The sequence below is a fragment of the Choloepus didactylus genome, chromosome 2, assembly GCF_015220235.1.
Source record: "Choloepus didactylus isolate mChoDid1 chromosome 2, mChoDid1.pri, whole genome shotgun sequence".
NCBI lineage: Eukaryota > Metazoa > Chordata > Mammalia > Pilosa > Megalonychidae > Choloepus > Choloepus didactylus.
Window position 1 is genome coordinate 56,875,414 of NC_051308.1, and position 21,076 is coordinate 56,896,489.

Sequence of the window (21,076 nt, forward strand, 5' to 3'; positions counted from 1 at the left end):
AAAACTTCCACACGTGTACCCAAAGCCCCTAGGGGGAATGGCATTTGTTTTCTCTGGGGTAGAAAGACAGTGGTCAGAGGTGACCTGTGACATCCAGGAGCTAAGGATTTTTTTTTTTTCTGCACCAGGTTATCTCAGTGGTGGTGGCAATGTCCCACTCCATGTAGACTTATTTTAACACCTCTTTTAAGTTTTTGGAAGGTGAGTAATTTCCATCTGAGAAGCCCAATTCCTCTACCAATGTGAGGTCCCGCAATACCATGTCTTTATGTGGTATTGGAGGGCATGCATGAACACGGCCTCTTCATCCTGCCCCTAAGCCCCACTCAGGAATGAGAAATAGGATGTGGGATAGAAAATCAGTGAGAATAAACCATAGGGGTTTTTCTCAGAGCAAATTAATGTTTTTCTCTAACCATCCACTCTAAGCGTCTAGGCAAAGGAAGAGCTTACCAGAATCTTGGAGGTATAGGCACTGTTGATAGAAATGCCATTGACAATAAGGTCCAGGACCTTGGGCACAAGGACATCAGGGCTTGGGATCTCATGGTAATGGGAGCCCCCAATGTAGGCCTGTACCACAGTCATGCGGTTCATAGTCAATGTGCCCGTCTTATCGGAGCAAATGGCTGTGGCATTGCCCATTGTCTCACAAGCATCCAAGTGCCGCACCAGGTTATTGTCTTTCATCATTTTCTACAAAGGAAGAGAGAAAAGACTTGAGAGGGGGCCAACGGGGCTTTCCCAAATGTCAGCCAAAGACCATTTCCCAGCCAACACCTCTCCACATTTCATTTTCCCGCCCTACAGCAAACTGCAAGATGCTACTTTTGTGAATCCTAAGAGTCTAATGGGTTACTTAAACATTGATGCTACTGATTAAGATGGTCCTTCCATAGCGCTAGGGACTTCTGTACTTGTGAGGCACCACCCGAAGTTGACAGAGGAGAGAATAGCTCCCCCTTTTCACCAAAGGCTACATAGTACCCTTTCTTCCTGTCTGTCCTAAAGGACGCAATAGTATCATTCCAGTCTCACCTTCACAGAGTAGGCCAGTGAGATGGTGACAGCTAGTGGCAGCCCCTCCGGCACAGCCACCACCAGCACAGTGACACCGATGATGAAGAACTTGACAAAGTATTGGACGTAGATAGGAGTACACTCAGATAGCCACGGTCTGCGCTGTATCACGAAGTTCTCAATCACAAAGTACAGAACCAGGATAAAAACGGTCAAAGCAGACATGATCAGACCTGTCCAGGGAAATAAGTCACGTGAACCCAAGCTAGAGGGCATTCCTAGGTCCCTGGGTCAAGGCCCTGGCCAGGGATGGATCAGTGTAAGTGTGCCATCAAGTAGCCTTTAGTACAGCTTTTAAAACCACCATCTCCAGGAAGTCATTCTACAATCACTCTACCCATTCTCTGCTACATCTACATTACAGTGTAGGGGGAAAAGACGCTGGTTTCACTTTCTCAAGACCAAGTACCTAGTCTCAGCACTGCAGTAACTTGACTTGTGGCTTCAGACAAGCTGCTGACTCTCTCTGGGCCTGCTTCCTAGACCAATTTCCTCATTCACAAACAATGGGGTTAGTCTATGTTCTAGTTTGCTAATGCTGCCAGAATGCAAAACACCAGAAATGGATTGGCTTTTATAAAAGGGTTTATTTGGTTACAAAGTTACAGTCTTAAGGCCATATAAAGTGTCCATGAATAGTAGGGTACCCTCACTGGAGAAAGGCCATTGGCATCTGGAAAACCTCTGTTAGCTGGGAAGGCATGTGGCTGGCATCTGTTCCAAAGTTCTGGTTTCAAAATGGCTTTTTCCCAGGATGTTCCTCCCTAGGCTGCAGTTCCTCAAAAATGTCACTCTTAGTTGCACTTGGGGTATTAGTCCTCTCTTAGCTTCTTTGGAGCAAGAGTCTGCTTCCAACGGCCATCTTCAAAATGTCTCTCATCTGCAGCTCCTGTGCTTTCTTCAAAGTGTCCCTCTTGGCTGTAGCTCCTCTCCAAAATGTCACTCTCAGCTGCACTGCATTCCTTCTGTTTGTCAGCACATTTATATGGCTCCACTGATCAAGGTCCACCCTGAATGGGTGGGGCAACACCTCCATGGAAATTATCTCATCAGAGTTATCATCTACAGTTGGGTGGGACGTATTTCCGTGCAAACAACCTAATCCAAACGTTCCAACTTAATCCCCACTAATATGTCTGCCCCACAAGATTGCATCAAAGAATATGGCTTTTTCTGGAGGACATAATACATTCAAACCAGCACAGTCTACTTTTCCAAAAAAGCATCCTAGGATTCTATCCCAGACCCAATTCATATCTGTAGCGACTGCATCGGTCTACTTCTTAGTAGTTAACCAATTTGGATTTCTCCTCTACTAGCCTGTGAATGCCTGGCAGTTCTCAACTTGTTAATTAGCGAAGCCCCTAAGGGGCTAACACACAATCTATGTGACTAACACCTAGAGCAGTGCCTCCCAACATGTCTCCTGTCATTATGGCACACTTAGAAGATGACAATAATAGCAAACACTATAAACAGTGCTTTCCATGGGCGAGGCAAACACTTCACATATAGTAACTCATTTAATCCACACAACAACCCTGAGATAGGTTACTATTATTATCTCCGTTTGGAAGATGAGGAAACTAAGGCACAGAGAGGTGGGATTTTGAAAATACAATTTTTTTTCTTTATTAGAAGAGCCTTGGATGTACAGAAAAAGGATGCACAAAAAACAGGGATTCCCATGCACCATCCCAGCACCAACACCATACATTGGTGTGGAACACCAGTTACAACTGATGATAGCACATTTTTATAACTATACTATTAACTAATTCCATGAATTTTTTAAAAATTTTATTCTGTTGCCGTATATACAATCTAATATTTCCCCTTTTAATCATATTGATATATATATTTCAGGGCTGTTACTTGAGTTTACAATGTTGTGCTACCATCACCATCATCCATTACCAAAACATTTCCATCTTTCTGAATAGGAACCCTGTGTGTTTTAAGCCTTAACTTCCCATTCCCTTCCCCACCCAATTCCCTGGTAACCTATATTCTAGCTTCTGGACTCTATAAGTCTGCTTATTCTAATTGTTTCAAGTCAGTGTGATCATATAGTATTTATCCTTTGTGTCTGGCTTATTTCACTCAATATGATGTCTTCAAGGTTAACTGTGCTATTGCATGAATCAGGACATCATTCCTTTAATGGCTGAATAATACCCATTGTATGTATACACAACTTTTAATTTATCCATTCATCAGTTGATGAACGCTTGGGTTGCTTCCATCTTTTGGTAGTTGTCAATAATACCACTATGAACATCGGAGTGCAAATATCTGTTCAAGTTGTCTATTCTTTTGGTGGGATTGCCAGGTCATATAGTAGTTCTGCACTTAGTTTTCTGAGGAACAGTCAAACTCTTCCACAGACGCTGTGTCATTTTACATTGCCACCAGCAATGAATGAGTGTTCCTCTTTCTCTGCATCCTTTCCAACACTTGCTATTTTCTGTTTTTTTTTTTTAATAGCAGCCATTCTAATGGGTGTGAAATGGTATCTTATTGTGGTTTTGATTTGCATTTCCCTGATGGCTAATGATATTGAGTATCTTTTCATGTGCTTTCTGGCCATTTGTATATCTTCTTTGCAGAGCTGTCTATTCAAACATTTGGCCCATTTTAAAAACTGAGTTGTGTTTTCACTGTTAAATTGAAGGAATTCTTTCTATATTCTGGATATTAAACCCTTATCAGATATGGGGTTTCCAAATATTTTCTCACATTCTGTAGGTTGTCACTTTACTTGCATGGTAGAATCCTTTAAGGCACAAAAGTTTTTAATTTTGATGAGGTCCCATTTATCTATTTTTTCTTTTGTTGCTTGTGCTTTGGGTGTAAAATCTAAGAAACCATCATCTAACACAAGGTCCTGGAGATGTTTCTCTATGTTTTCTTCTAGGAGTTTGATAGTTCTAGCTCTTATACTTAAGTCTTTGATCCATTTTGAGTTGGTTTTTGTATATAGTGTGAGGTAGGGGGTCCTCCTTTTTTTAAAAAAAATGGAGATCTGATTTTCCTAGCACCATTTGTTGAAGAGACTATTTCCCAATGGAGCGGTCTTGCCAAAAATCAGTTGACCATAAATGTGAGGGTTGATTTCTGAGTTTTCAATTCAATTTCATTTGTCTGTATGTCTGTTCTTGTGCCAGAACCATGCTGTTTTGATTACTGTGGCTTTGTAATAAGTTTTAAGAGAGGGAAGTATGAGTCCTGCAACTTCATTCTTCTTTTTCAAGATGACTTTGGCTATTTGGGGCCCCTTACCCTTCCATGCAAATTTGATAGTTGGCTTTTCCATTTCTGCAAAAAAGATTGTTGGAATATTTATTGGGATTGCATTGACTCTATAAATTACTTTGGGTAAGATTGACTTCTTAACAATATTCAGTCTTCCAATCCAAGAACACAGAATGTCCTTCCATTTGTTCAGGTCTTCTTTGTTTTTTATTTTTTGTTTTTGTTTTTTAGTAGTGTTTTGTAGTTTTTGTGTACAAGTCCTTCACAACTGTGTTAAATTTATTCCTAGGTATTTGATTTGATTTTTTTAGTTGCTGGTGTGAATGCAATTTTTTTCTTGATTTCTTCTTCTGATTGTTCATTGCTTGTGTACAGAAATACTACTGATTTGGGGGTGTTGATCTTGTATCCTGCCACTTTGTTGAATTCATTTATTAGCTCTAGGAGCTTTGTGGTGGCTTTTTCAGGATTTTCTTTATACAGGATCATAACACCAGCAAAAAGGGAAATCTTTACTTCTTCCTTTTCAATTTGGATGCCTTCTGTCTCGCCTAATTGCTCTGGCAAGAACTTCCAGTATAGTGTTGAATGACAGTGGTGACAGTATGCATCCTTGCATTGCTCCTGATCTTAGGGGTAAAGCCTTCAGTCTTTCACCATTAAGTACAATGTTAGCTGTGGGCTCTTCTTAATCATGTTAAGAAAGTTTCCTTCTATCCCTAGTTTTCTAAATGTTTTTTAATTGAGAAAGGGTGCTGTATTTTGTCAAATACTCTTTCTGCATCAATTGAGGTGATCATGCCATTTTTTTCCCTTCATTGTGTTAATGTGATATATAACATTAATTGATTTTCTTATGCTGAATGACCCTTGCATATCAGGGCTAAATCCCACTTGATCATGGTGTATAATTCTTTTAACATGCTGTGGATTTGGTTTGTTAGTATTTTGTTGAAGATTTTTGCATCTATATAAATAAGTGATATTAGTCTGTAGTTTTTTTTTCTTGTGGTATCTTTATCTGGCTTTGGTACAAGGGTGATGTTGACTCCTCATAGAATGAGTTAGGGAGCGTTCCTTCCTCTTCAATTTTAAGGAAGACTTTGAGCAGAATTGGAGTTAAGTCTTCTAGAAATGTTTGGTAGAATTGCCCTGTGAAGCCATCAGGTCCTGGGCTTTTCTTTGATGGGAGATTTTTGATTATTGGTTCAAAATCTTTACCAGTAATTGGTTTGTTGGGATCTATTTCTTCTTTGAGTCATTGTAGATAGTTTGTACATTTCTCAGAATTTGTCCATTTCATCTAGGTGGTGTCTGTCTAAAGTTTCAAACCTGTGTGCTATGCTCAATATCTTGATTTTGCACCTGCAATTCATTGTATCCTTATGTTTATACACAGGCTATTACATTGTAGTCAAAATTAGCTGGGTCCTAGAACTGAAAGAGTAGGCTAGACCAATGCTGGCCAATATAGTTTCTGTGAGGCTGGCAATGTTCTCCAGTGGTAGCCACTAACCACAGGGGGCTAATGAACAATTGAAATGTGGCTAATGTAACTGAGGAACTGAATTTTAAATTGGATTATATAATTCATTTAAATGTAAACAGCCACACTGGCTAGCAGCTATAGTAGTGGACAGCATAGACCCTTGCTACTCATTGCAACATTGGTATCTAGAGCTTTTTAGAAATTCAGAATCTCAGGCCCCACCCCAGACCTCCTGAATCTTAATCTGTACTTTAACAAGATCCCCTGGTGACTTGCACACACAGGGCTACATTGCGGTAAACAGAGGGGTGGGGTCAGAAAATAATTAGACAGTGGTATAGGACTGTATATTTAGGGATCACTCCACTGAAGGAGCAATCTTCTTTTTGCTCCCTGACCTCACACTGGAAGAGCGTAGTGGGAGAGGAAAATATAGACACAAGTGCTAGAGAAGCCACTTCTTCACACTACACTCAAGAGTGATCTCTCCTCTGGAAGGAGCCTCTCTAACCACTGTATTCCTTTTTCCTCCAGTCTTATTTTGGATTTACTTCTCTGTGCTTAGCCAGATGCTACTATTGTGCTAGGAAACTTCCTCCAGAAAACTACAGACTTTTCTTGTCCTTTAGGAATTTACAAGCCCAAATAAGACAGGTAAGGAGTTACTAAAGTCTTCCTTCTTGCTAATGAAAATCACCCGTTGTGATATAGGCTCTTTCATTCTCCTTTGTTTAGATGAAAGAGACTTCAGTGCCTTTTAACCTTAAGATATATAGGTAACATTTTCCAGCAGAGGGTTTAGAAAACACTTCTCTCCAAAAAGGACTGCCAACTTAAAGCAGAGCAGATAAAAGTCTAGGGAGCGGCGAAAGGGTGGCACAGATAGGGACACAGCTACCTAGGCTCCACTAGCCATTCAGAAACTTCAGCTTCTTTGACCCACCAGTCCTGGGTGGTGCAGAAAGAAGGGAATCAAGGTGGTGAGGATCCAGAATTCCCATGGAACTCAACAACGAGATGGCTCTACCCTACTCACCAGCTTTCCCAATCTGTACAGCCAAGCGTGTCAGCTTGCCCTGCAGCACCGACTTCTCCTTTTTGGGTAGCTTGGCAGCCTTCTTCTCCTTTTCCTCACCTTCAAGCCCTTCCTGGCTGTTGAGTGGTTGGATCTCCAGGGCCACTCCATCCTGGGTCTTTGCTAGAGTGTGCACACAAATAAAAACAGGTGAGTAGGGTGGTAGGACTGAGTACCAGGCAGGTGGAAACCAAAAAATGCTTCTGTCTTCTTCCTGGAATACACATTGGGCCTCTGACATCAGTTCTGACTACCCCACCCCATGCCAGATATGGAACTTGCCTTCAACCCTCGACTAGGACCTTTGGAATGGTGTTCTAACCATTGGAGATGGAACGGGGTGCTTTTAAGGTGTGGATTTCCTCTTCAATGGTAGCTTCCTGGCAAAACCTCAGAGCCCCAAGCCAGGTATATTCTAGCCAAGGGATTACTCATACTGCCAAGCAAAATTACTAATAACCATTTGTGCTTAAAGTAGTGAACATTCATTGCAGAAAGGGGCTGAGAGGGAAGGTTGGTAGATGTTCCAAGAGCATAAGGTCCAAGAGCAAAGGAACTTATGCTTCATTAAGAGATTCATCTGCTTCAATAAAAGATTCATCTCTCTCCATTTAATATACTGTCAGGGAATAATCTAGACCTGTGGACACAGGGTATTTCCCAGCTCCTTCTTATATCAGTTGAAGAACAGGGGAAGGAAATCCCATTTCTCCCTGCCTGATGAAGGTAGAGAGGTACCAAGTGGAAGCTGGGGTTAAGGCTTTTTGAGGGAGATGGAAGAAGCTAGTGTGAGGATTGCCCTGAATAAGAGAAATCAGGGATAAAGACAGACATACAAATCCATTTTGTTTTTAAAAGAAGAGTTAAAGAGACATAAAATTAAGGAATTATTTCTGTTTAGTCCTGGTTCTCCAATGTGATGACTTTATTTTTAAAGACTACTCTGATGTCATTTAGAAAAGAAAAAAAAATAAAAAACCTCTCTAGGAACTGTTTCAAGAGAGCAATTCTTGCTGGTTCCCAGCATCCCTCCAATTTCACCCCTGCAGAGCTCAGCCCTTTGCTTAGTATCCAGAGATACTGTCTCTGCTGTCAGATTCACAAACAAGACGGAGACAGGATGTAAACACAGCCACCAAAAAAGAAACACACATCAGATAAAGAGGAAGAATACAGAATGTGGAGAGAGCAAAGAAAGAGGTGGGGAGAGAGGTACAGAGAAAAAGGTCTCTCCAAGCCCCCCTGCGAAGACTGGCGGAGAAGGAAACCAGACCAGAAGAGGACACCGATGAGGAAGCTAGCAAGAGGAGGGTGCAGGGACTGCCCAACCCAACGCCCTACACCACAAGGACCCGAAGGTCTTCCAACCCAGGAACTCATAGGGTCAGGTTCTGGACCACTGGCATTTAAATCCGGCCTTGGGCAATGAAGCAAAGAGTCCAGCACCCAGGCAAGAGCACATAAATCCTGTGTGTACCCCAAGAGAAGTCTTGACTTGAGGTTCTGGGAGCCGACAGCAGAGGGTGTTGTTGTCCCATCTTAGATTGGGATTGGCACCTTGAACCCACCCCCAAATCTCTGCACCTTCCTCAGGATGAGGCATCTGGACCACAGCAGAGGATAACAGATTCATGGAGAGGAAAGGGGAAAAGGCAGATGGCCTGGAAAGGTCTGGCTTGAGGGTAGGCAGGTAGAGATGGCAGAGGAGTGGGTGGAGAGGTTACCTTTGTTGCGATTTTCAGGGACTCCTTGTTTTTTACCTGTTTGAACAAGAAAAAAAAAAGTGGGGTGGAGTCCCAAAGTGACTCCTAAGAGATCAGATATCCAATTTGTTGGTCCTGCTCGGAGCCCAGAAGGGCGACAGCAAAGAACTTGGGTTGCAGGGAAGGGGAACTTGAAGCTTGCAGCTCGTGCTTACATCCATTCTTACTAGGGACACTCAGGAGTCCTTGGGATACGGACCAGAATGTGCATGCAGACAGTGCACAGGTGGGCTCAGTCACATCTGAGCTGCTTCCTCTTGGAACACGGTGGCTACTGGTGAGTGGTTCCTGGCCTGAGGCACATCGCTTAGTAGAGTGGGGTGGGGAGTAGGCAGTAAAAGGTCTGAATTGCTTCTGCCTGATGACAAAGGCCCCGAAAGTAGCTCTGTGCTGATTCAACAGCACCAAGCATACCTTAGCTTCCTCCTTATTCATCTGCAGGTAGCCGTAGAAACGAATAGTCTAGTTCCTGAGAGCATGTGTTTTGTGTCCTTTTCTTAAACGGCCCTCCACTAATCCTGATAATAGCCCAAGAAGATCCTGCAGTCAAGTGGTAGAAATCCTTCTCTCCCCCAAGGAAAGAAGGACAGCCCAGAGAAAGGTGTGCATTTGGTTTTAGCATCCTTTTCTCTTTTACCCTTAGTTTCTCCTCCCTTCAGGAACAAGTGAAGGGCAAAATCAGGTGTCACCTCTCTGCTCTCCCTTCCATTGACAGCCTTCATTTCAGCGGGCAGCCAGTTTCTTCTCCTGACCAGTTTTCCTTTGGTCTGGAAAGTTCATTTAATCCCCTATGTTTGAAGAAGAAAGTGGCAGAAGGAGGAGTACATAGAGGGTATTTGGGGCCAGAGCATCCAGCCTGCTCACATTTTGGGTAGGCTTTATAATTCATCCCTTTACAACCCACCATAGACACGGGAATTAAGGCTCAAATGTAACCTCATTTGCCAGCCTACAGTGAGGATCTGGTTTCCATTAGAGCACTCTGGGGAGCCAGTGTTCACATCTTTGTCTCGGCAAGGGGTTTGGATACCTGTTTCCTTCCTTCCAGCAGATTCTTCCAGCTGGATATTTCGTCGAGATCTGCTTCCTGGCTTCCTAGTTTGTCCATGGGGATGAGAGGGAAGTGAATCTCGTTCCGAGTACCCCTTACCTTTCTTCTTCTTCTCCTCATCTCCCTCACTGGCCCCCAAGAGGGTAAAGATGATTCCAGTCTGGGAGTTGATGCCCACAGCAGTCACCACCATCCGGCCTGAACCTTCCATGACATGGGTCCCTGTAAGGGAAGGGAGAGGATGGGAAGGAACACTGTTGTTGTTTTATAAACTTTTTATTGTAGTAACTCAAAACTTCCAATTTTAGCCACTTTCAAGTATACAATTTAATGGAATTAATTATATTCCCATTACTGTGCTACCAACATCTATTACCCAAATGTTATCACTTCAGATGGAAACTCTTCAAGGAGCTTTGTTTTTTATACGTAGCCATGAGTTGGTATGAAACACAAAATTAGGGGGAAAAAAAGAATCTTCCTTCCCTCCTTCCCCAGGTATAATGATTTACTTGGCAGACAGTAGGAAAAGATCAAGAGCTGGGCCCATTTACAATAGACCAAGCAAATTGAGGGTTAGGACCCTATCCCCACCCAAAGCCCCTCCAAGGCTTACACAGCACCTACTTCCTAGAAAGCCTCTTTCAGGTTGCCTGATGTACTTGTATTCAACCCCCCCCAATACATGTTGTCCCAGGTGAACCAAGAGGAAAGAGATAGGACAGGGCTGGAAGGGAGGGCAGGGTGTGGATCAGGTCTCTTGGGCTTGGCTGTCTGGAGAGAGGCAGAGTGGGAACTTGGGTAGCCAGAGGCTCTACCTGAGAGCAGCATGGGGTCTTTGTCCAAGGACTTCTTGACATGGTCCGACTCCCCGGTCAGAGAGCTCTCATCAATCTTCAGGTCATTGCCCTGAATCAGGATGCCATCTGCAGGCAGCAGGTCACCTAGTGTGCAAAGGGAAAGGGGGACCAGAGAAGGAGCGTAAGGGTCTGGTGGAGGATAGGGACCATTTGACTCCTTCAACGTGACCTCAGGCCTGCTCCGGTGGTCCTACCTATGGCACATTGGCCCAGGAGTAGCTGAAGAGCCTTGAAAGGACAACTGCAGCTCTGTACTACTTAGGCCAAGATTCCTTACTAAGTATTACAATTCAAACTATTATTGATCCCCAGACACCTTCCCATGACCTGAATGTTACATACCTTCAACCCTAAGTGACAATCTTCTGAGAGAGTTTTGGTTTCTTCTTTCTTAGAAATTCCTCTCCCAGACTTCCTTAAAACTCTAAGTAGATGCCAACACAACCCGGGTTGCTATTTTTTGGGATTCGCAGCAATTCTCAGACCCCTCATCCCAAAAGACCTACCCCCAAAATAAGGAGGGTGGCAGAGGTACAAGAAACATGGAGCTCTCACCATATTTGATTTGGGCGATATCACCCACCACGATCTCTGCCACAGGCAGCTGGATAATCTGGCCATTTCGGATAACGGAGAATTTCTGCTCCTGTTCAATGCGGCTCTGCAGCCCCCGGAATTGCTTCTCTTTGCTCCAATCATTGAAGGCGGTCACTAGCACCACAATGATCACTGAGAAAAGGATGGCTGCCCCCTCAATCCAGCCGGTTTCTGCCTCCTCTTCATCATCTGAGCTTGCGACTTGACCACACTCTATCCCAGGAAGGGAGAGAAATAAAGGATCACCTGGGGGCTTTTGTTGACATGAAGAAATAAGGGAAGTGCTTTCATCATCCGCTGAGAATGGGAAGTCCGGAAAAGAGAATAATAGAAAATAAAACTCCTGGGTAAAAGAGCTATCTTTTGAGGATATCAGAGGCCAGCAGGGTTGAGCATCTTTCATCTCCAATATAACTATTCATGTTAATCCAAAAGAAGCAAAATGACTAAATAGTACAGATATGTCAGTGCAAATATTAGGCAAGTCACATGGAAAGAACTTATGATTCTTGACATGATCAGGCTCTTGTGGCTATTTTCCATAATGCCACACAACTGGTGGGAGGCACTTTGACAAGCAGTGCTTTGTTGGTGGGGTTGAAGATGGAGGATTCATGACATTCTGAGTAAGGATTTGATGGGAAAAGGGAAGAAAAGGATGGATTGGAAGAAGAGCTTACCAGTTATTAGTTGGTTTCCTTTGAAGAACCCACCCTGGATAATGAGGAAAGAGTTTTAAGCTATAACTCATCAACCACCAATACTAGGTGCTTTTTGGTGGTGGTGGAAAGAACCCAAATCATAGTCATGCTGAGCTGTCCAGACACTCACGTTCATGATCTCCACTGGGGGGGCGATAGAAGGACAGGACCAGGGAAATGATGGCTGCAATCTCCAAGATGATGAGTGTGACATCTTGAAGAGCTTCCCAGACTAGTTCTAAGAAGGTCTTGGATCTTTTTGGGGGGATCAAGTTCTGTCCAAACACTCGCCTACGTTTCTCCAGATCCGCAGGGTTCCCAGATAGACCTGAAAAGGATATAGGCATAGGATGAGTGAAGGAGAAAACAAGCGGAAGAGATGAATGATAAGTGAAGGTAGTTAAAAGACCCTTAAAAAAAAAAAAAAAAGACCCCTTGTGCAGGCTTGTCTCTTCTGATCTGCCCAAGTGTGAGATCCAGTTAGGGTGACCAACCCACCTAATCTGCCCGGCATTGGGGGGGTGCAGGACTTTGAGTGCTAAAATGGGCAAACTGGGATGAGTTAGTTACAGGAGCCAGTCACTTGCCTTAGTAACCAGGTAAACTAGCTCAGGCCTAAAAATTTCATCTAATCCTTAATGGGTATGTTCAACGCGCCAGCTCTAAGAACATACATGCTAAACTTGTTTGCTGGGATTCACACAGAACTTTTCTCATGTTAATATGTGAATGTTAGTGATGAGTTATACACAGAGTTAACTGTCATCCACCAGCTCACACAGAAAGGCCAGAAAGAATAAGTTAACTTTCCAAGGTCATGCTAGGCTACTCAGATTCCAAGTTCTAGTAGCTCCAGATCATCAGAGCAGAGGCTTTAAGAGTATTACTTTTGGGCACCCCCTTTAAGCACATATGACCCGATTTTTCTGTCACACACACACACACACACTCACACAGATATGCAAAACACTAAGAGGGCCAAGAAGTATTACTATTCAAGTTAAGAAACAAGTGAGAACAAAGTAGAGGCCACAAAGTCTTTAGAAAGTTCACAATCCTTAATTAGCAGCCTCCTCCCCACTAACACACATGCATACATATACACCAGTGTGCACACACACACATGCACACACACACACTAGGCGTGTTCCCAGTTCCAGAGGGAAAAGAGACAGGCAAAATGATTTCCAGTGCCTTCCTTACATTTAGGCCTCTGTGCTGGACCCCAGGGAAGTTACACTTTAAGGGAAGAGGGGAAAATCCTAATGTGGCAATTAATGCCAGTTGATATTCATCAGGTTGTTTACAAACTGCAGCAAATTAACCCCTATTTTGGCACTTGAAGCTATTGGCTGCACTGCTTGATGGATTCCCCATAGGCAAGGTGAGGAAACTGTCCTTAAAAAACGTCAGCAGCTAAGGAGGGTCAGGAAACAAGGAAGCACCCCCCCCCCCATGAGCTTCACAAAGGGGACAAGGAAAAGTAGATAACTGGAAGCTTCAGGAAAAGGGGGACACTGATGCCAAAGGACTTCTCACTTAGGTCAATCTGAACGGCTATTCCACTTGGGAAGAAGGGGGGCACGGTGGGAGGGTGAACACTTGCTCTCCATCTCCATTGAATAGAACCCAAAAATGTTATCCCAAATAACAAGAAGAGGCATTTGGGTTATACCTAAGAAAGGTATTTCAGACAGAAAAAGATTTCGAGAATGGGAAAACAGGTGCCTAGGGGAGTACTGTTTGCAGGGCCTGAGTTGGCCTCTACTTTACCCTAAAAACAAAAGCCATCAGGAGATGTAGAGTTACTCACCTGGCTGAGAAGGTGGATACAGGACCCTACCTAGAGCTAAAGAGGGGTAGATGAACAGGCATTCATATTTGTGAGGAGTCGGATTGAGGGCCCTTATCTGAGACCACTTTCATTTGCTAGTGCTTAGAAGAAACAGCAAACTGGTTATCCAGAGCCTCCTGCCCCCAGTGCATGAGTACACCACCCTGGCCTCCCGCCACATGGCACAGCTGAGCTCCAAAGGAGAACAGTTTGGCCAAAGCACTAGAGACAAGTTCAGTTGCTTGGTACAGGCTCCTGGCCTCCACCACTATGAGAAATCAGGTTCCCAGTAAGAGAGGAAAGTAGGGGCCTGGGAAAGGAGTATTCCTGGGGCACGGCATCATGATGCCCAGGCAGGCAGCAGCAGAGTTGCCAGGAGGCAGGGCCTTGCTGGTTGTCTCTGCCCAGGGACCCGTGATGGCAAGGCTGTGCTACCTTGGAACTGCTGTGCTGGAGGGGAAGAGGAGTTCTGGCAATTTGTTGATCTACCTGGGATGTTCCTCAAGAAAGCAGGTTTCACAAGGTAAAGGGAGGAGATGCCTCTTCCCCCTTAACAAGGGTTAGTACATGATTATGAGGACAAACCAGGACATCAGACATTAGAGACCATCCTAAGGGACATCCCAATAGTCTAATGAAGGCCGCCAAAAAAAGAGTCTAGTTTTGCACTGCATCTGAGGATGCAGGAGGTAGGGTCACCTGCTCCTGTCTGCTCTTTGACTCCTTTCTTTCTCATCCCCTACATCCATTTAGGCAGGAAATCCTGTCAGCTCTACCTTCAAACTACATCCAGGATCCAGTCACTTCTCACTTCTCATTGCTCCCATCCCAGTCTAAGCCATTCTCACCTCTCACCTGGATATTGCAATAGTCTTCTAACCAGATTCCCTGCTTCTACCTTTGCTCTCCTAGAATCTGTTCTCAACATAGCAGCCAGAATGATCTTTTTTAAAACTTCAGGCAGCACACGTCACTCATCTGCTCAAAACTCTCACGGCTTTTACTTGGAGCAAAATTGGGCACCAAAGACCTTATAATAGCATACAGGGCCCTTTATGAGCCCCCACCCTCTCCACTGTCCCCCAGAGAGGTCTGGTACCCCCCTGACATTACCTCCTATAATAATTTTTCCCCTTGTTCACTGAGATCCTACTGTGTCAGCCTACCTGCTAGGTTGTGAACGCACATCTGCCTCAGGGCATCTGCACAAGTCGTGCCCTTGTCCAGATTCTTCTTCACTAGAGAGGGCTCCTCCCCTACCTCCTTCACTTGTTCCCTTCTATGGAAGGTGGGTCTTCTCACCTAACATATTATATGATTTATTCATTCATTATGCTTGTCTGTTTCCTTCCAAAAGGGCAAGGTTTTTGTCTGTGTTCCTCAGGCCTATAATAGTGCCTGACATGTAGTACACATACAAAGCTGTTGCATGAATTGAATGAACAAGTAACACATACGATTGCTAACATTAAAGTGACTGCTAGGTGCCAGATGCCTTATCAGGAATTTTCAAACATCACAAACCCCTATGCAGTAGCCACTATTAACCCCATTTTACCTATAAGCAAACTGAGGCCCACAGAGGTTATATAACTTATTCAAGCTGGTGTGTGACAGCGTCTATACCACGCCCCTGGTTCACTGAGACCTAGCCATGCCATCATCTCTGGCTGGGATGTGGAGGGAGCTGTGCTCAATGGAGACTTGGTTCTAGGTTGACCAACTGGTCCTGGTCTGCCTGAGACTTCCCTGGTTTTGGCACTGAAATTCCCACCTCTCGGGGAGAACCTCAGCCCTCGGCTAACCAGGAGGTTTGTCACCATACTGCATTCGCCACAGCCCAGACCACACACTGCCTTCCTCTCCACCTCTAAGCAAATCAGCACCTTTCCCATGGTTGACAATTGGGGTGAATTAGTCCCATCTTTTCCCAGGTGGAAAGAGATGGTGGCATCAGGTGTGTCATGGTCCAACCTATGAATTTTGTACTCAATAAAAGCTTCTTTATAACCTTTTTCAGACTCAAGCAAATAAATCAAGACACACCATCGAAAACAAAAAAGGTTAGGTCTTGTTCTTGTCTAGATACCTTCCAAGTCACATACTGCTTCTTTCTTTGCCATTTTCAAGTCATCTATCTGCCCCACCTTAAGTCACCCTAAGCTCCTATAGTAGCCACTTTAAGAAGTCAAGTGGCCATTCCAGTTCCCAACATGCCCGCAGCAGGGAGGGAGAGGTTGGGGCTGTTAGCTATAGTAATCTTGGGAATCCTTTCTCTGACACGTGGAGTGGTGGGGAAAGCCATGTGGGACTGGGAGCCCTGCCAATCCCCAGTTTGGGGCTTTCCATTCCAATTCTTCCTGCCCCAGACAGGCTTTCAGGCCCTGATCTTAGCAGCTATAATTTCACACACATACTTGCCCAGCCCAGAAAAGATTTTAGGCCCTGATCTCTGCAGTTACAGCTCAAATACTCACACAGCCTCTAGAGAGGAGAAAAGGATAGGCAGGGAAAGAATGCTGAAAATACCAGAAAAGGGTTTCCCCCAGAAATTCAGGAGAAAAATAAGAGGAAACCTTGTCCCCAAGAACCTGGGAGAGAGCCCATGGGCTCTCACCAAAACTGGAGTACTTCTGGTTCTGAGAACCAGACTGAACACACAAGCTGAGAGAGACAAAAAGAATGTTAAGCTGTGAAGTCATCCCCCCACCCGATGCTGGCGAGCTGCAGGGCCCCTACCCAGCCTGGGCAGGAAGGCTGAATGAGTAGCAGTGGAAACTCGATGCCTGCTGTGAGCCTGTGCAGGACATGGGGGCTGGGAGTAAAAGTGGGAGTCAAGGCCTCAGCTTCCCTAAGACACCCAGGACAGTCAGCAGAGGCACCCCTTACCAGGACCAGCTCAGCCCTGGAAAGGCTGGGGTGAGGTTAGACCTTATGAGGGACTTCCCAGCTGTCTGAGTTATGATACCTTACCAAAGAAGGCAGCAGAACCTTCTCCCAGAGAGATGGTACAAGGGAGAAGTTTCTTTGGGTTGATCTGAAGTTAGTCTTCTGGTACACGAGAAATATAGACATCAGAATATCTTTCAAGTGTACCTTAAAAACCCTGGATGATGGGGCTGCGGGAGAGGAGTCACTTGAAATCAATAAAGGGACTGGCAGGATTTAGACAGCTCCTGCTGTCAACCAGATGCTACTTCTCCAAGGAGTGTAAAGCAATTTCCCTACTTCAGCAACTCCAGTTTAAAACACCCACAGCTTGGAGATGTGCTAGACTTCCAGCCCCTAGAGATAAAGCAATCTACTCAAGGTCGCAGCCACAGGATGACGTACTTAGAGAAGAATGTCCTTTTCCTCATTTTCGGCACAAAACATCCCTGCCCAAGGTGGGTAGCTTCTAGAGGGCATCTCTCCCTTTATCTGGCCCGCTGCTCCATGCCTGTTTTGGAAACTCCAAACTCTGGAACAGAGAACAGTAAGCTCCTCAGAGCACCTTCCTCAGTCCTCTGCTCAGCCACCTGCCCAGATACTGCCTGCATGTTCATCCTCCAGTGTCACACGCCCCAGCACTCACACCTCAGAGCTAAATAAAAAGAGCAAAAGCCCCACTTCCAAGGGTAGATGCAATACCTGACTCAGCCAAAGAGGCAATGCCATCTTTCTCCCCACCCACAGCTGCTGTTTAAGTGCAAGGCAACAACAAGAAGGTTAAACAAAATAAAACACACACACACACAAACTTGCAAGGGTTTCTGCTGAGCTGCCAAAGGAATATAGCATAAAGCGTTCCAGGCCTGGTGGAAGGGGAGAAGGCAGGAAGGGTACCTAGGTTCGGGAAGACTTGACCACAGTTCTCCCATCAAGATCTGTCTGCCTGCCCCTGGCAGCATCTTGCCAGATAGAAAAGAAATGCACTGTGAAGTTTGACTGTGAAGAGCAGGCCCTCAGCTGTCACGTGCTGCTGTTGGACTAAATCAGCCCTAGGCACGTAACTCAACCCAGACAGGGAATTCCCAGGATGCAATGTGGAATTCCCTCCAGAGGGAGGAGGGCCGGAGAGAGGGCACTTTCCCTCATCTACCATCCCACTGTCAGTGCTGCTCCCCCCAAGTTTTATGAACACCTTTCCCACCCCTCTTTCAAGTACTTAGTATTTCTCTGATGAAGCTGCAGGCCTACTGTACTTGCCTCAACTACCTTCATCACAGCATAGCCCCTTGCTAGCTCTCTTTGAGTGGTCTGCTCACCTCCACCCCTTCCCCTCCCTCCAAGATATTCCTTTGGTTTGAGCCTCCCTTCCATCTTTAACTAGTGCTAACACATCTAACCAAAGTGTGGCAGACAGTTACCCAGAGACTGCTGACCGCTGCAGCTGTGTCTGCTCGGTTCACTCCTCCTCTACTGTAGGCAATGGAGGAAAGAGGTAAGGGAAGAATTCTTCTAAGTTGTCTTAGGACCACACATTAGTAATCCTTGGTGGAAATGGGGCAAGAGATCAAGGTGATGGCTACAGGACAGAGGGCATGAGGAAAGAGAGGTAGCTGCGCTAGGCTTCTATCCTTATATTGATGAGCTCTTAAAAATGGATATTCCAAAACAGACTATAAACCCTAAAGAAAGGGAGAAAAGTCTCCAAGAAGTCAGTTGCTCATCTTCTCTTGCACCTATTCCATCCCATATTCACTCACCTAGTCCTCCACATGCTCCCAACATTAACATTCTCTAGAGCAGAGGTCCCTAAGTGGGGAGACAAGCATCCATCTGCTGGAGTGTGGGAAAAATATTCAACTTTATATCACCTCATCCATTTCTATGCCTACATGTCTTCTCATGTAAATAATATTAGTGTTAGAAGTATTAATAGTTCAGTAGTGTTGTAGATGAACATTCACTGGAGATATGTACTCAAAATTTTTTTTCCAGGTAAACAACAGTAGTAGAAATTTCAGTCTGCCACACTGAGGAAGAACCTAATCACAACTTGGGGCAAAATGGAACGCAGCTGAACCCCAGAGGTCTTAAGACGACAGGAGAGGCTACCGTAAATCCTGAAGTTAATGAACCTGAATTGTAATTTGGGTAGCCTGTCTTAAAACATATTCTTTACCCTGCTGCCATTTACTCCCCAAACAATCTCAGATCCTCAAACCCAGTTGTTACTCAGTAATTATGGAAGGCAAAGAAACTTGGGCCTTATGCCAGGAACATTCAGTAAATGGTAGTAGCAATTACCATCGAGCACACCATGACAGGATTTCCCTAGGTAATCAGATGATACAGGAGTCTTAGCTCCAATTTCTAAGCTCCCTTCCCCTCCCCTGCAATCCCTTCAGTTTAGGTCCTGGTTCTGTGTACTCCCATAATCCCCTGTTCTTCTCCATCCAAGCTCTAAAACAGTACTGCAGAAGTTGCCTTAGTTTGTGTGCATCCTGTTAGCCTGGAAACTCTATGGAAGGTGGGACTGTGCCAGCCATGTTCACCATTGTGTTCGTGCACCTAGTAGGCATTAACTATTTGTTAAATATTGTTGAAAAGAAATTGTAAGCCCTCTGTATCTCACTGTCACACCCTCAACTCTGCAGAGGAGAAAATAAGTAGAAGGGTACAGAGAGAACAGGAAACAGAAAATCCCACCAACATTCTTCCAGATACAAATTCAATAGAAACAATTCTTTCCGTCTGAAAGAATCCCCTCAGTTAATGATTTATTATGTATTCAAAGTTCCCCTTCTCTGCCCTTTCACACCTTTCCCCCAAATGCTGGCCTAACTCCTCCTCAGAAAACATCCTCCTTCCTCCTAAAAAAGGGAGCATAGAAATAGCTGAGGATCAAGGTGGAAAATTTGGGTGCAGAAAGAAGAAAACATACAATCTTTTCTCCAGCCCAAAGACTCTCTCATCTAGAGATCATCCCTTCTTCTTACACACAACTGGAACTAAGGAAAATACCTCCCTTTCTTCTTCTTAAGCCACAGTTAATCCTCATTCCACATTCCCCAGAGTTTTTCCTGCTTACTGAAGCTATGAGATACTGTAGAAAACCTCTCAGAAGAGATAAGGCTCAGTTCTCTAGCCTATGTCATCCAAATTGCTCTGCTCTTTGGGGTTGGAGAAATTGGTGAGGTTGGGGAGGGGTGGGGAAAGACAGGAGACAATAAAAGGACAGAGATGAAGAACTTGGAAGAGGGAGAGAAGCAAGCAAACTAAATGGGTTCTGTTGGTTCAAAATGCTCAGATTTTCCCCACTGATAAATTCAAAGCAACAAAGCACACTCAGAAGCTAGATCTGTATCCCTGGTTCTGGTTCATTGCTTTCTTTTATATGCAGCCACAAAGGCTTAACTCTTTACTCACTTAGATTTAAACATCTGTTCTCTTTCAGGTCCCCCTGCCCTGCCTCCTGCTCGTTTCCCTACCTTTCCTTCTCATTTTTTGGCTTATACTCTCAGCCTTGGTTTCAACAGACTATTTAAAAATTAAGTCCCTCCTGCCTTAGAATTGTGTAAGTCTAGGACAGTAAAACAATGTTTTAGTGTCATAAATATTACAAACCCCTAGGTCCATAAGGCCCCTTAGGTAGCTCTTATTTTTAAAAAACTTCTGTTAGTCTATATCAAAGGTGTTCATCAATCCACAGAAAATAAAGGGGAGGGATTTTACTTTGGGGATTCAGACTGAAAGAGGAAAAAGTAGGGATTTACATAGTCTAGGAACCAATCTCCCCAAATATCACTTCCAACCAGCAGAATTCAAGCACCAGGTACATTTCTTTACTCTTCTTATTAGTCTGTGAGGACCTACCCTGCTGGCTGTCAGGCACCTCAGTGTGGTCTTCTATGAAGACTGGATTTTTATAGCATCAGCTCATCAGGGCAGCTGGGTATGGATGCTCTTTTCTTTGGCTGCCAAACTAAACAGCTCTGGGTAGAGACTCCTGTGTTATCTGTTATGTGCATCCTTTTCCTATTCTTTTATTCCCCTCACATATAAGGAGGTCATTGTGTATATCCGGGGCTAAGAATTGCTAATGGAAAAGTTGCTTTTTAACACCCAGACTTCCCAGCTCCAGGACCTGCCCTGTAGTCTTACCTTCTAATAAACCAGGATACACATTTGTGATCTAAGGAAGCAGGAGAATGAAAGTAGACAACTGTGCCAGAGGTACTGGGACATAGGCATGGTCAAGGCATGGAGCAATAGAAGCACCTGTCATTGGGAGGCATGGCTTTCAACTGAAGGTCTGAAAACAGAACTGGGAAAGAATCTAAGTTCCGTAATTTTTGCTATCCGATGTTGAGAGCAAAGTAGAATATATATTGGCCTTTGGGGATGGAAGCTGCCTGTGAATCATACAGCAAACAGTAGCAGCTA

The 21,076-nt window shown here is 44.5% G+C and overlaps 1 protein-coding gene across 9 annotated transcripts in view; it reads right to left on the reverse strand.

Annotated features, from left to right (window-relative positions):
- ATP2B4 (ATPase plasma membrane Ca2+ transporting 4) overlaps positions 1–21,076 on the reverse strand; it is a 92,525-nt gene that overhangs the window by 27,328 nt on the left and 44,121 nt on the right. For all 9 annotated transcript variants that reach the window (XM_037824996.1, XM_037825004.1, XM_037824997.1 and 6 more), the window contains 8 exons: positions 12,002–12,199; positions 11,129–11,383; positions 10,532–10,657; positions 9,813–9,935; positions 8,624–8,659; positions 6,861–7,022; positions 1,039–1,253; positions 454–696 (listed from right to left, as the gene is read on the reverse strand). In XM_037824996.1, coding sequence (XP_037680924.1) covers positions 454–696; positions 1,039–1,253; positions 6,861–7,022; positions 8,624–8,659; positions 9,813–9,935; positions 10,532–10,657; positions 11,129–11,383; positions 12,002–12,199 — 1,358 coding nt within the window. The remainder of the gene's footprint in view (positions 1–453; positions 697–1,038; positions 1,254–6,860; positions 7,023–8,623; positions 8,660–9,812; positions 9,936–10,531; positions 10,658–11,128; positions 11,384–12,001; positions 12,200–21,076) is intronic.